Source organism: Emiliania huxleyi (genome assembly GCF_000372725.1).
Source record: "Emiliania huxleyi CCMP1516 unplaced genomic scaffold EMIHUscaffold_45, whole genome shotgun sequence".
Lineage (NCBI taxonomy): Eukaryota > Haptophyta > Isochrysidales > Noelaerhabdaceae > Emiliania > Emiliania huxleyi.
Window position 1 is genome coordinate 614,291 of NW_005198611.1, and position 13,198 is coordinate 627,488.

At 67.2% G+C, this 13,198-nt stretch overlaps 3 protein-coding genes across 3 annotated transcripts; 2 read left to right on the plus strand and 1 right to left on the minus strand.

Annotated features, from left to right (window-relative positions):
* Positions 1 to 1,195: 1,195 nt before the first annotated feature.
* Positions 1,196 to 2,555, plus strand: EMIHUDRAFT_66097 (hypothetical protein; the record flags this gene model as incomplete). The annotated part of the gene is made up of 5 exons (XM_005768763.1): positions 1,196 to 1,501; positions 1,552 to 1,730; positions 1,902 to 2,008; positions 2,056 to 2,072; positions 2,214 to 2,555. 5 exons carry the CDS (start codon positions 1,196 to 1,198, stop codon positions 2,553 to 2,555), a joined length of 951 nt encoding a protein of 316 aa, XP_005768820.1.
* A 507-nt stretch (positions 2,556 to 3,062) lies between these two features.
* EMIHUDRAFT_210792 (hypothetical protein) lies at positions 3,063 to 4,382 on the minus strand (the record flags this gene model as incomplete). The annotated part of the gene is made up of 1 exon (XM_005768764.1): positions 3,063 to 4,382. One exon carries the CDS (start codon positions 4,380 to 4,382, stop codon positions 3,063 to 3,065), a length of 1,320 nt encoding a protein of 439 aa, XP_005768821.1.
* A 2,469-nt stretch (positions 4,383 to 6,851) lies between these two features.
* On the plus strand, positions 6,852 to 11,071 carry EMIHUDRAFT_102975 (hypothetical protein; the record flags this gene model as incomplete). The annotated part of the gene is made up of 9 exons (XM_005768765.1): positions 6,852 to 7,141; positions 7,201 to 7,398; positions 8,084 to 8,192; positions 8,431 to 8,610; positions 8,828 to 8,968; positions 9,095 to 9,232; positions 9,890 to 10,204; positions 10,380 to 10,464; positions 10,569 to 11,071. 9 exons carry the CDS (start codon positions 6,852 to 6,854, stop codon positions 11,069 to 11,071), a joined length of 1,959 nt encoding a protein of 652 aa, XP_005768822.1.
* Between the last annotated feature and the right edge of the window lie 2,127 nt (positions 11,072 to 13,198).

Consider the following 13,198-nt stretch of genomic DNA (forward strand, 5'->3'; position numbering starts at 1 on the left):
TCATTGCTGCTGTCATGAGCACCCCCGCAGGACAGTGTGTGGTGCCACTAGCGAGAGAGACAGGACACTCAAGATATAGATGCATGCGCGCGAGACCGCTCACTCGCACGCCCGACGCCACATGAGAAACCCTCTCAACAGTAGCCACGCACGCTCAGCAGTAGCGGGCGTGAGTCGGAGAATCTGCAAAACCCTTGCCCTCCTTCCTCCAGCATGTGCCGTGATGGGCTCCAGCGCTGGTTCATCTGCCGCTCAAAAATCTCACGCGAGCGAACGGTGTCAATCCTCAGCCGCGAGGATTGGGACCTTGAAATCACGATCACAAGCAAACGCGCAGAGCATTGAGCAACACACCTCGGGTTGAACCTCTCAAGGTGCATGCTGTCACCGGCAGTCTGCATGTGGATCGTAGACGATGACTATGGCTGGAATAAGCTCAAGTTCGTTCACGAGGGCTATGGCTGCCTCACGGCTGTGCCTGTGGCGCTGCCTCGCTGTCGCTGTCGCTGTCGCTGTCGCTGTCGCTGTCGCTGTCGCTGTCACTCGCGGGGCCCCGCGCTGACATTGTCACCGCCTGTCGTTGGCATTCACTGGCTTCACTGTCACTGTCACTATGGCTGTCACTGTTCCTGGTGCCTTTCACTCCTCCTTGGCAGCTGGCTGTCACCAGCTGTCACCAGCTGTCACCAGCTGTCACCAGCTGTCGTTGCTGCCGTCGTTGCTGCTGTCGTTTCGCAGCCGCTGTCATGACATATTGACCACGTCATGACGGTTAACAGCCGTTTTAACCGTCATGACGTGAACTCTCCATAGTCTCTTATCGCAGGCAACGGGCTCGGCAGGGCTACTGGCTACTCTCGCGACGACGCGCTCACGACGTGACAGGGGCCGAGCGCCGGCCTCGCCGCTTTATTCTACCCGTTATTCTCGTCCTCCAGCCAGCCTGCTCCAGCCGAACACGCGAAGTTGGACTGAACACTGGGGCCGGCAGCGGCAGCGCCACGCTCCCCGAATATGCAGATGAACGTAATCCTGATCAAAGTGCTCGCAGCCGCCCATGGAGAGGTCGGCTGCGGACAACCAGCGTCCTCGCCTCGGCCGCTGCGCCCTCGGCCGCTGCACAGCACTGGCCAGCCGAACACGCGAACACTGGGCCGGTCGCTGGCCGGCAGCGGCAGCGGCACGCTCCCCGAATATGCAGATTAACGTCATTCTGATCAAAGTGCTCGCAGCTGCCTCATGGAGAGGTCGGCTGCGGACAACCAGCGTCCTCGCCTCGGCCGCTGCGCCCTCGGCCGCTGCACAGCACTGGCCGCCGGCTGAAACCTCCGGCGGCGCGACGCTCACCTACCTGGAGATAAACGGCTGGCTAATCAGCGCAGCTGGCGTCACGGTCCTCGTCGACCCTATCCTCGAGGGTCGCCTCGACTTTGGCATCCCGGCGCTCTTCGCCGCTTCAAAGCAGCGCCCGCCTTCTCCCGCCGCTATTCGGCACCGCCGGGTGCACCTCACGCGGCGTCGATGGCGCCTCGCAGGCGTGTGCTTCCCGAGTCGGGCTCCACCAGCTCGCTCCCGCCGCTCGACGCCCTCCTCATCACTCAAGGCCTCGACGACCACGCCCACGCGCGCACTCTCGCCCGCCTGGCCGAGCTGGACCCGACCTTGCCGATCCTCGCACCGCCCTCGGCGCTACCTGCGGTCGAGCGCGCCTTCGGCCGCGGCGTCGTGCAGTGCCTCGCCTCGCCCAGCCGCCGGATAGAGCTGCCATACCTCGGCCTCTCCTCGCTCCCCACAGTCCGGCTGCCTGCCGACGCCACTCACGCCGCAGAGGCGGTCGTGCGGCCGCGCCGCGGCGGCGGCGGCGCCGGCCTGCGCGAGAGGGGGGGGGCTCGCCTGCGAAGGTCCCGAGAAGGTTCGGGGGACTGCGCTCTAGGTGGCGGCCTTCGCGTGACGGCAACGAGCGGCGCGCTCGTCGGGCCTCCGTGGCAGCGGCGCGAGAACGGGCGCCGTGCGCCTAGATGCCAGGCGGCCACACCCCTCGACCGCTACAGCAAGGCTGTCGCACGGCCCCCGTTGCGCATGGAGACTCGCTCGCAATCACGCGGCCCCGCCGATGCCGCAGACGCTCTCCGACTCACGTCCTCACCCCGCCCCCTCCCTCCCCCCTCTGCTGCCCTCCTCGGCGCAGGTACGTGCTCCGCCCCGTGCAGGAGGGCGCCGCCCCGTCCCTCTACCTCGAGCCGCACGTCGAGTTCGACGAGGACGAGCTGCGCGCCTTCGCGCCCGTCGACGCCGTTATCACGCCGACCCGCGGCCAGGCGCTGCCCGGCTTCGAGCTCGTGCACGGGCCCGCGGCGGCAGTCCGCCTCGTCGAGACGCTGCGGCCTCGGCTGGTGCTGCCGATGTCCAACGGCGCGATCGACGCCGCGGGCATCGCCGCGCCGCTCGTCACGCCGATCGGCGCGGGGAACGAGTTCGAAAGGCTGCTGGCGGAGGCAGGCGTCGGCGCGGAGGTGCTCGAGGTGAGGCCGGGGGAGCCGTTGACTATCGGGTGAGCCTGTGTCGCTGTGCGTGTCGCGCGCCTAACCACCCATGACACGCGCTGAAGGTAAGGTAAGGTAAGGTAAACTTCTCCACACACACGAGGTGGTGGTGCAAGGGGCAAGGGGGGGCAACCCTCGCGTCTCCACGTCTTACGACAGGAGTACCACGGCATTCAAACGCGCTGAACTTCTGGGCGCTGAACTTCCGCGAGTAAGATGCTTTTTTAAACGCCGCCAAAAGCAAAAAAGAAATCGGCTTGGGAGAACGACAAACGAGAGGTCATGCACGGGGTCCACGCTCCACGGTGCACGGACGCGGGACGGACTCTCATGCACGTGGGACACAGACACACAGAAAGTAAGAGAGCAGGAGGAAACTATGTTCGTGTCGCGTCACCCTCTCCACGTACCGAACGTACATTTCAAGAGGAGCATCACCCGGCAGCGCTGAGTGCTCCGGACAAGTACTCCTCGATGCCACAATCAAACAAATGCCGCGAGGGCGGGATCGCAGGCAGCCTACCTCGCCCGCTTGGGGCAGGGCGAGGCGTCGAGTTCCACGACCTCCGCGTCGACGTCCACCGCGCGCTTGCGGAGCTCGGCGTCGCGCTCCTCGCGCGACCTGCTGCCCGTGACCTCCACCTCCGACACCGGCAGCTGCAGCGGCTCGCTGATCGGCGAGAAAGCGCTCCAGCCGTGGATGTTCTCCGTGTGGACCCTGGCTCGGTAGGTCACGCCCTCAGACAGCCCCTTGACAACAGCATACGATGGGCTTCCCGAGAGCAGCTGGACGACCTTTCGCGGTGTGTCGCTCAGAGTGGAGGATAAAGCGTCGAGCACCTGCCACGCACCGCCATCGGGCTGGACATGGATGGCGAGCCATTTGTGTGCCGGAGTGCCCGGCCGGACAGGCGGCAGCGTGTAGTGCACGCGCATGCTCGTCGCGTCCAGCGCCTCCTCGAGAACCGGCGCGGCGGGAGCGGTCGGCTTGAAGTGAAGCTGCAGCGGCTCGCTGATCGGGGAGAACTCACCCCAGCCGCAGACGCTCTTCGCTCGGATCTTTGCCTTGTAGGTCACGCCCTCGGAAAGTCCCTTGGCGAGAGCACGCGACGCTGCTGGCAGGAAGGCGTTGCCGGTGCCGGCCGTAAGAGTTGACGACGTGGCGTCCAGCAACTGCCACGCACCGCCATCGGGCTGGACAAAGATGGCGATCGCGGAAATTGGCGAAGATGGCGAGGCCGGCGTGCCCGGCCGAACAGGCGGCAGCGTAAAGTGCACGCGCAGGCTTGTGGAATTGACCGCCTCGAGAATCGGTGCGGCGGGAGCGATCGGCGTCAGCGCGGCCAGCTGCAGCCCCTTGCTGGAAGGCGAGTCGGGACCCCAGCCAGACTGATTGCCGAGGCGGACGCGCGCAACGTACGTGACCTGCGGGTCGATGCTCTTGACCACGCAGCAGGTCGTCTCGAGCGGCAGCGGCAGAGCGTCCGGCTCGTCCAGCTTTCCGGACACAGCGTCGACCCGCAGCCAGCGCGATGATCCCTCGACGCGCAAGCTGATTTCGGCATGCGCCTGGGGCTTGGCGACGCCTCGCGGCACCGCCCACGTCACGCGGATCGAGTCCTCGCCGACGGCCTCGAGAGTCGGCGCGTGCGCAGCCGGAGGGGACGGCGGGAGCTGCGCCTGCACCGCCGAAGGAGGCTGCGCCTGCACCGCCGAAGGAGGCTGCGCCTGCACCGCCGAAGGAGGCTGCGCCTGTAACTGCGCCGCAGCCTGCGTTCGTCGTCCCTGGGCAGCCAGGGCGGCCCTCAGCTTCATGGCGAGCATGGAGTTCGCGAGCATCGTAGACAGCGCGTAGCTCTAGACGAGCAAGCCGTCGCAAGCGCCTGGGCTGAAAACGTGATGAAGAAGAAAAGACAGACACCACAGTCCCGTGCAGAGTTCCGGACCCCAATCCCCCTTGGCCTCTTGGCCGCTCAGTGTATCTCGAGACCTCGAGAGAAGGGGCCACCCGCGCACAGCAAAACTGCGAGCATGGTAACGGTATACGGGCCCGTAACGAGCCCCGTTACCATGCTCGCCCCCCCGGGCAGTTTTGCTGTGCAGGCCTCCCCCAGGGCCCAAGTCAAGAATTGGCTTTCTTTTGGCGGGCAACTTCGAACTTGGCCTCGGAGGACCCATCCCAAGAAGACACACAGCGCCATGGTCGGAGGCGAGCGCGAGGGGCAAAGCAAAATCACCGCAGCTCCCTCACGGCTCTACTCCGACTCGCGCGTGATGGCGAAGCGCAAGACGCAGTGGCCAAAGTCGAGCGCCGCGATGCCGTTCGTGTTTCCTTCCGAATCGAGATGGTGCTGCTCGTGGATCTCGTAGAGCGAGAGAACGAGGAGCGCCGCCCGCTTGCGGGCCGCCGCGGGGAAGAGCGAGTGGCTTGCCGGCGACCACGGCGCCGCCGCCCGCCGAACCAGCGCCGCCGCCTCGCCCTCGCCGCCCGCGGCGCGCCGCAGCGGCGTCGGCTCGCCCTCGTGCAAGCTTGCGCCGCTGCGCAGCAGGGAGGTGGCGCGGGCGGCGGTGAGGGTCTCAAGGTGCGCGAGCGGCGTCCAGCCGCGGCTGGCGACCAGCCAGGCGGCGAGGTCGGCGTGGCCGCGGCTGTTTGCGACCTCCTCGGGCGTGCCGAAGGGCGTAGCGGCGCGGGAGGCGCCGTAGGAGGAGAGGAGCTTGGCGACCTCGAGGTGGCCCTGCTGGCACGCCATGATCAGCGGCGTGGCGCCGTTCTGCTTGGCTTGATCGATAGCCGCGCCCGCTTCGATGAGCAGCCGGGCGAGGTAGAGGTGGCCATGCTGGCACGCGATGTACAGCGGCGTGGCGCCACTCTCCTTGGCTTGATTGATCGCCGCGCTGGCCTCGAGGAGCAGCCGGGCGATCTCGAGGTGGCCCTGGAAACACGCGGCGAACAGCGGCGTGGCGCCGTCGTTGCGGGCTTGGTTGATCGCCGCGCCAGCCTCGAGGAGCAGCCTGGCGATCTCGAGGTGGCCGTTCTGGCACGCCTTGAAGAGAGGCGTGGCGCCAGTGTTGCGGGCTTGATTGGCCGCCGCGCCAGCCTCGAGGAGCAGCCGGACCATCTCGAGGTGGCCGTTCTCGCACGCGACGAGCATTGGCGTCCAGCCGCCGTCCTTGGCTTGGTTGATCGCCGCGCCAGCCTCGAGAAGCCGCCGGGCGCACTCGAGGTGGCCCTCCTGGCACGCCTTGAAGAGAGGCGTGGCGCCAGTGTTGCGGGCTTGGTTGATCGCCGCGCCAGCCTCGAGAAGCAGCCGAACGCACTCGTGCTGGCCGTTCTCGCACGCGACGATCAGCGGCGTGAAGCCGCCATCAGCAGCTTGGCCGACCGCCGCGCTGGCCTCGAGGAGCAGCCTGACGATCTCGAGGTGGCCATTGTAGCACGCGGCGAACAGCGGCGTGGCGCCGTCGTTCTTGGCTTGGTTGGGCGCAGCGCCCGCCTCGAGAAGCAGCCGAACGCACTCGTGCTGGCCGTTCTCGCACGCGACGATCAGCGGCGTGAAGCCGCCATCAGCAGCTTGGCCGACCGCCGCGCTGGCCTCGAGGAGCAGCCGAACGATCTCGAGGTAGCCCCCAGCGCACGCGAGGAGGAGAGCGGAAGCGCCCCTGCCGTTCGTCGCCCCCACGCTCGCGCCGCCTTCGAGCAGCAGCCGCGCCGTCTCGGCCTGCCCGTGCCGAGCGGCCCAGGTGAGCAGCGTGTCCTGCCTCTCGGTGTCGAGCCGTGCGTCGAGCTGGGCCGCAAGCGACGTGGCGTGCGTCCCCCGCCCGGAGAGGAAGGCGTGCAGCGAGCTGGTTCCCTAGCCAGGTGTTTTTTTTTCTTTCTTCTCTGGCAATTGAGATAAATTCCTCCGCAGCGCAAACCCTGTCAGCAGAGTCCTCCTCGGGAATTTACGTAGGAGCTACAGACACTGAAAAAGAATTCAGACCGCCCTGTGTGGGGAATTTCGCTCCTCCGAGCTCCATGACTCAAACGATTGCGATATTCGATCCATGTTCGATCGCACCGCGCTATTCACGGCGCTCACCTGCGTCATCGCTGCGCTGGCCCTGTTCGTCTCCGACCACGTTGCGGCCGAGGCAAGCCCCGCTCCTCGCAGGAGGACAGACGATCAAACGCTCAAAGAGCTCGAGGAGCGCATAGCTCTGCTGCAGGCACGGCACGAGCTGCTGACGGCAGAGAAGGCGGCTGCAAGACGCGAGCGTAGTGGAACTCGCCACGCCGCTGCCGGGGCGACCTGGCGCGGCGCTGTCGCCATGGCGCTCACGCTCTCCCTCGCGGCGGTCTGGCCTGCGACCGACACGCCGCTGCGCCATACCCGACCCCGTGCTCGTGTATGGAGCCTCGTCATACCCGACCCCGTGCTCGAGTCGCGCTTCACCGCGGCCGCCTTTCGCTCTGCGTACACACCGCTCGTCATCTTCCTGGCAGCCTGGACGGCGATTCATTTAATTCTCGCCGCCGTCTACCCGGCCGTCAGAGACACGGGCGTGCTGACGGCTTTGGCCGGAGCTGCGCTTGCCGTCGCACGATGGAGGCACCTCGGGTGCTTCCTTCCTGCCAACGCTTGCTCACTCCCTCACAAAGACCGTGCCTTCTTCACAGGGCGAACCGCATGGCGGACCAGCAGCGCGCGCGCAAGCTGTTTGGCGCCGCGCTGGTTGTGATGCACGCCTCGGCCTGGGCCGCGCTACTGCTCATCTTCCGTGTCCACCCGCCCGAGCCGGGCCACCCCGGCTTGGTGGTGGCTGGTGGGGTGCTGTGGTTCCTCGTCTCTTTCTACCTGCGCCACTCGGCCACCCCGTGCAGTCGCGCGCCGCAGTCTCCAATCCTTCTGTGATGAGCCTTCTCTGCACCTCCCACAGGCCATCCCGTGGCAGTCGCGCGCCGCCTACGCCGCAATCAACGCGCGAGATTCGCCGAGATGCGAATCGACGCGCAGAGCACGGGAGAGGGCGGCGGCGATGGCCCGTTGGGGTAGATGGAATACCCAAACTCGGATCGAGCCCGCCGCAGGCTCTCGGCAGCGCCGTGCTGCCGCAGCTGTCTGTGCTTGGCCGGCCAGCGGAGCCTCTCCTGCTGGGCGGACCAGGCTCCTGCTCGGCGAGGTCTCCCGAGGTCGCGGTGCCACCGCCTCGAGGTGTCGCGTAGGCGGAGCACTACTGCTCGGCGAGGCGGCAGGCTACCTCCTCGAGCGGCGCATGCGACTCGCCTTCCTCGAGCGAGCCGCCGGGCGGCGCTCTCCGGCCGCCGCTGCTCCGCCCCTCCACCCGTGGACGTGTGACTTCCTAGACACTTCCTGGACACCTCCTAGACACCGCTCCGCCCCTCCACCCGTGGACGTGTGTGCCCCCCCTCCAAGTCGCTCGCAGCGCACATCAAGCCAGCAGTCGCGCATTGCTTGCCCGCCCAGCAGCCAAGCGCCGCTCCCCCGCGCAGACCCGCACCGCCCACTCCCCAGCCCCTCTGCCGACTCGGCCGCCGCCAGGCTGCGCTTCACCGACCCGGAAGAGGAGGCCGTCTACACGGCCAAGGCCTTCCGCTCCGCCTTCCCGCCCCTCGTTGTCTTCCTCGCCGTCTGGGCGGCCGTCCACCTGGTGTCTTCCGAGAACCTTCCGAGAACCTTCCGAGAACCTTACCGCACGCCGCCCCGCTGGCCACGCCCGCTTACCACGCCCGCTGGCCACGCCCGCTGGCCACGCCCGCTCGCCAGATGGCCGCCAGTCTCCCTGGCCCTCCTCGCGCCACCCCGCTGCACAGCCACCCCGCTGCACAGCCACCCCGCTGCACAGCCACCCCGCTGCACAGCCACCCCGATGCCGCGTTTGCCGTCAGATCCTCGCCGCCGTCTACCCCGTCGCGATCTCCCCGCTGGCACCGGACGCTTTCCCGCACACGACGGCCCGGCAAGTCCTCTTCCTCGCCGCCTGCACGCAGCTGTCGGGCCTCATTGCGCGCTGGCGGGCAGACCGCATGCAAGACCAGCAGCGCGCCCGCGTCCTCTTCGGCCGCGCGGTGCCACCCCCTAGAACCCTACACCGCTGCCGCCGCTGCCGCTAGCCGCTTCTCCGAGGCGGCTCGTTCTACTCACACTGCAGTGCGCTGCGTCGCGAGCGCCGCCAGCACCGCTTCGCGCCCCACACCCGTCATGTCCAGGACACGTCGAGGACATGTCCGAGACATGCCCCACGCCCGCCTCCCCACCGCCCGACTCACACTGACGGCCACGCAGGTGAACGCGCTGACGGCCGTCTCCTACGCAGTCACCCTGACGATCCTCCGGCTCCACCCGCCCGAGTCGGCAGCCCCAATCTACCTGTTTGGCCTCTGCCAGCTGCCCCCCTCCCTGCTCGTCGTCTACCTGCGCTACTCGGTGCAATCACACACGCTGCACACCACAGCGGCTCCACCGCCCCGCCCCGCTCTCGCCTCTCGTCTCTCTGCAATGGCTCGGACCATTCCTTCCACCGTCGCCAGTGCCTCGAGACACGCGCATCAGGCCATCCCGCACGCGCACCGGCTGGGCTGGCTCGCAGTCAACGCGCTCGGCTTCGCTGCGCTGCCGCCGCTCACCGACATCGGCCGGCCCGGGGAGCCGCTGCTGATGAGCGGCGCGCTGATGCTCGGCGAGCCCTCGGTCACCTGATGGAGATCGCTCGAGATCACCCCCGAGATCACCCGAGATTAGGCGCGCTGATGCTCGGCGAGGCGCTCGGCTACGCCTCTGGCGCAGCAGCTCGGCTCAGCATGCCCACGCCCACACGCCCACGGCGCGCCGAACTAGGCGCTCGGCTACCTGGTGGAGCAGCGCGTGCGGCTCGCCTTCCTCGAGCGAGACGCGGCCGTCCTGCCGGCGCCGCCTTCGGCCAAGGACATCGTCATCGACCGCGTCCTCGGCAGGGGCGGCCAAGGCACGGTCTACGCGGGCCGCTGGCTCGGCATACACGTCGCCCTCAAGGTGACGCGGGGCGGGCAGACGGCGAGGCGGCTGCAGGACGAGGCGCGAGATACAGCCGAGATACAGCCGAGGTGCAGCCGAGGTACAGCCGAGATCCAGCCGAGGTCCAGCCGAGGTGCAGCCGAGATCCAGCCGAGGTGCAGCCGAGGTACAGCCGAGGTGCAGCCGAGGTGCAGCCGAGGTGCAGCCGAGATACAGCCGAGGTGCAGACGAGGTGCAGCCGAGGTGCAGCCGAGATACAGCCGAGATATGGCTGCAGGCCGAGGCGCGCCTCCTCGCCCGGCCCTGCGGCGCCCCACAGCGCTCCTGCCGGAGCCTCCTCGAAGCTGTCCGCAGGCTAGGTTCCTCGCGCGGCTCCGCCACCCGTCGGTCTGCACTCTCTTCGGCGCGACGGTCCTCTCGGACGGCGGCGGCGCGCTCGTGCCCGCGCCGACCACGTCGCGGCGCGTCAAGCTCTCCAGTGAAGCTTCTCGGAAGCTTCGCCTAGGCGCGCTCGTGCTCGAGCTGATGCAGACCTCGCTCAGCGAGCTGCTCAGGCGGGGCGAGCCCTTCCGGGCGGGGCTGGCGGCCAGGATCGCGGCCGAGGTTGCGACGGGCATCTCCTTCCTGCACGGCAACGGCGTCATGCACCGCGACGTCAAGCCGAGCAACGTGCTTCTCGACAGAGAGCACCACGCAAAGGAGCGCCGCCGCCCCGCCGCCCCGCCGCCCCGCCGCCCCGCCGCCCCGCCGCCCCGCCGCCCCGCCGCCCGAATCCTCCTTTGGCGCAGCGCGCGACCTCGCCTCGCTTGCGCCCCACCACCCCGGCCTCCGCACCCGCCCACAGGTCGCCGACTTTGGGCTCGCGCGGCTCGTTGGCAGCTGCTCCGTCTCCTCGTCCGGCGATGCGTCGCCAGTGTTGTGCGCGCCGAGTGCCGGCGCGGCGCTCTACACCTCGGGCGTCGGCGCCGAGAGCCTTCTTGCTGCCGCCGCGTCGTGAAGGGCGTCTCTTCACGGTGGAGCACCGTGTGAACAGGCACCGAGCTCTTCATGGCGCCCGAGGTCCGTGGCCAGTCCTCGGCGTCCGGCAAGTCCGTCGCGGGCTACGACGAGCGGTGCGACACCTTCTCGTACGGGATGCTGCTGTGGTCCCTCATGCACGAGGTGGCCGTCCCGCCCTCCTCCGCCTCCGCGTCGCGGCCGCCGCTGAGCCTCTCGCCCGACCGCGCGGTCTACGCCCGCCTGATCGCGCGCTGTTGGCAGCACGACCCAGCGATGCGGCCGAGCATGCAAGAGGTGGCCGCCGAGACAATCGGCCTTGCCTCGGCCGGTGGGTGGCCAGCGCCAGAAAGCAGTGCGGATCGCACCAGCGAGGCTGCGGCGGCGGACAATCTGCGGGGCGTTGCCTTCCGGCCAATCTGGAGCTCCATGTCCTCCGCGGCCCCAGAGTACCCAGCCCCCGAGGCGCAGGCGGCAAAGCGGCGCCGTGTTGCTGGAGATCCCACCGTCATTTTTGCCCGACACCGGCACTGTGAGTGAGCTTGTACATTTATGCGGTGCTGCTGCGCTGCAGCTGCGGCGCGCGCGTTTACGTCAATACTTGGAGCACTTCAGTCGGTAACCTCACCTCCAGGGCCGGGGCCGGCGGGCTAAGAAGCACACCCAGCGGGCCAGATGATCGGCGATCGGGTTACGGGCTAAAAAAGAAGCCCTAGCCGTAGCCCTGGGGGAGGTGCGCGTTCGCCGCAGGGAAAGGGGGCCGCGTAAAGTCTCTCTCTCTCTCTCTCTCTCTCTTTGTGTGTGTGTGTGTGTGTGTGTGTGTGTGTGTGTGTGTGTGTGTGTGTGTGTGTGTGTGTGTACAACTAAATGGCCGTGTCCGCGGCAATAGCCAATGGCGTGTCGTATGAGATTCTCAGATTCAATATTGTGGACGAGCGGATCAGTACTGTACGGCTCTACGGGGAGCGGACCGTGAGTTGAGGAAATCGAGGGACGCGACCCACTTCGCCACAGACGGTCCCGCGCCTCGCCGCTATGACGGGCACACGCCCCGCACCGTCCGCTGTGTGCCCGTCTTTGTCCGGAGTGAAAAGTCCAACGCGCTCGTCGGTGGCGGCTTCCCTCAACCTGCGCCGCGCTCGGCGAACCTCGACAGCGCTTTCGGTGGCATGCAGCTCTTTGCGACAGAAGCCTGGAGAGCAGCTCCTCTGCTGCTCACACACTCTGCACAGTTGACACAGCCTACTGTGCGGCTGCCACAGCTGTGACAGCGATGGGCTCGCCCTCACTGGCCCTCAGTCACTTGTGCTGCGGCTTGTGTGAGCGACACTGCTCGGCGACTGCCGGCACACTGTGAGACCATGGGTGTGAGGTTAAACCACGCTACCAGCGCTTGGTCACATCGGCCCCGAGGTCAGATCCTTCTACTCTGTTGATGACAAGACTTGTCTACTGGCTAAAGCCGAGCAGGAGGGCCCAGCGCATAACCCTTGGTCAACTCAGGGTCCACTCCCTTTACCGTGATAAAGGCGTGTCGCGGCGAGCGGGGCGGGCGTTGAGTCAGCATTCTGTCTCGGAAAGGAGTTTTAAAGTTCCACTCTCTCTCCATGAAAAGCCACAGACCACAACGCTTCGAATTGTTCGCCAGCCCTCCCCTCTACGGGCGTCGCGCCTCGTCGTACTGCCTTGCCGTCGCTGGGCTTCTCGGAGCGCGATCGCCGCTCACGGTCCCAGCCCCGGCCGTCTCTGCCCTGGCTCCGCGGTCGACCTTCCTCCCTACCAGCCGGTCGGCGCCCCGAGAGCCCGCACCTGAGAGCTCGCTGCTCGGGCGGAGCAGACCTCGAGCGAGCGCGAGGCGGCCGTCGAGGCGGAGCATGTGCGGCCGCCCGTACACGCGCGGCCGCACGTGCGCTGACCGGTGCGGGAAGTCGGCTGGCTGCCTGGTCAGCCGGCCGTTTAAAGTCCTCTCGTACTCGGCGGCTGCCAAGCGAGCTCATAGTGCGGATTGGCACGTCGCTCGTGGTCGGAGGGCGTCGCCACGGAGGCGCAGCTGGCCACCGGCGCGAGCTCAGCGACCCAGGCATTCGCGCTCGGCTAGCAGGCGCCGCTCTGCGAGCGAGCGCGCTAACTCCCATTGCGCAGCGAGATACACGCGAGAACCGAAATCGCACCTCGAAATGACGTACGTCCTAGGACGGCCGACTATGAAAATGAAACCTATGCTTGGCGACGAAACCGCCAAAATCCTGGGGCCAGTTTTGCTGCGTTTGAGGCAACCCATGATCACGGCCGACTTAGCCCGCATAAGAGGCTCGAGCCGATCTTAGGCCGCGTAAACACCCCAGCGTGACCGGTCACACTTACGACTTAGACCTGTTAAGTTATAAGCCGCCTCGAGGCTCAGAACTTAGCCTACCACGCTACCCAACCAGTCCTGCTTGGACCCTCGTTTCGGGGCTCACCGACCGTCCTCCCGGGCTCCGGTTCTCCCCCTTCGCTCGCTTGCTCGTCAGCCGAGTAACAATACGGTATACACGTTTCTCACATCCGATTTCGTTGGTGTGTGGCTTGGGAGCCGTCGAGCGCGTCGTCTCTCTCCTGGTCCTGCAATGGTTTGCGTCTGTACATAGTCTGAGGGTTAGGTTTCTGGAGCCTCGGGTGCTTTTA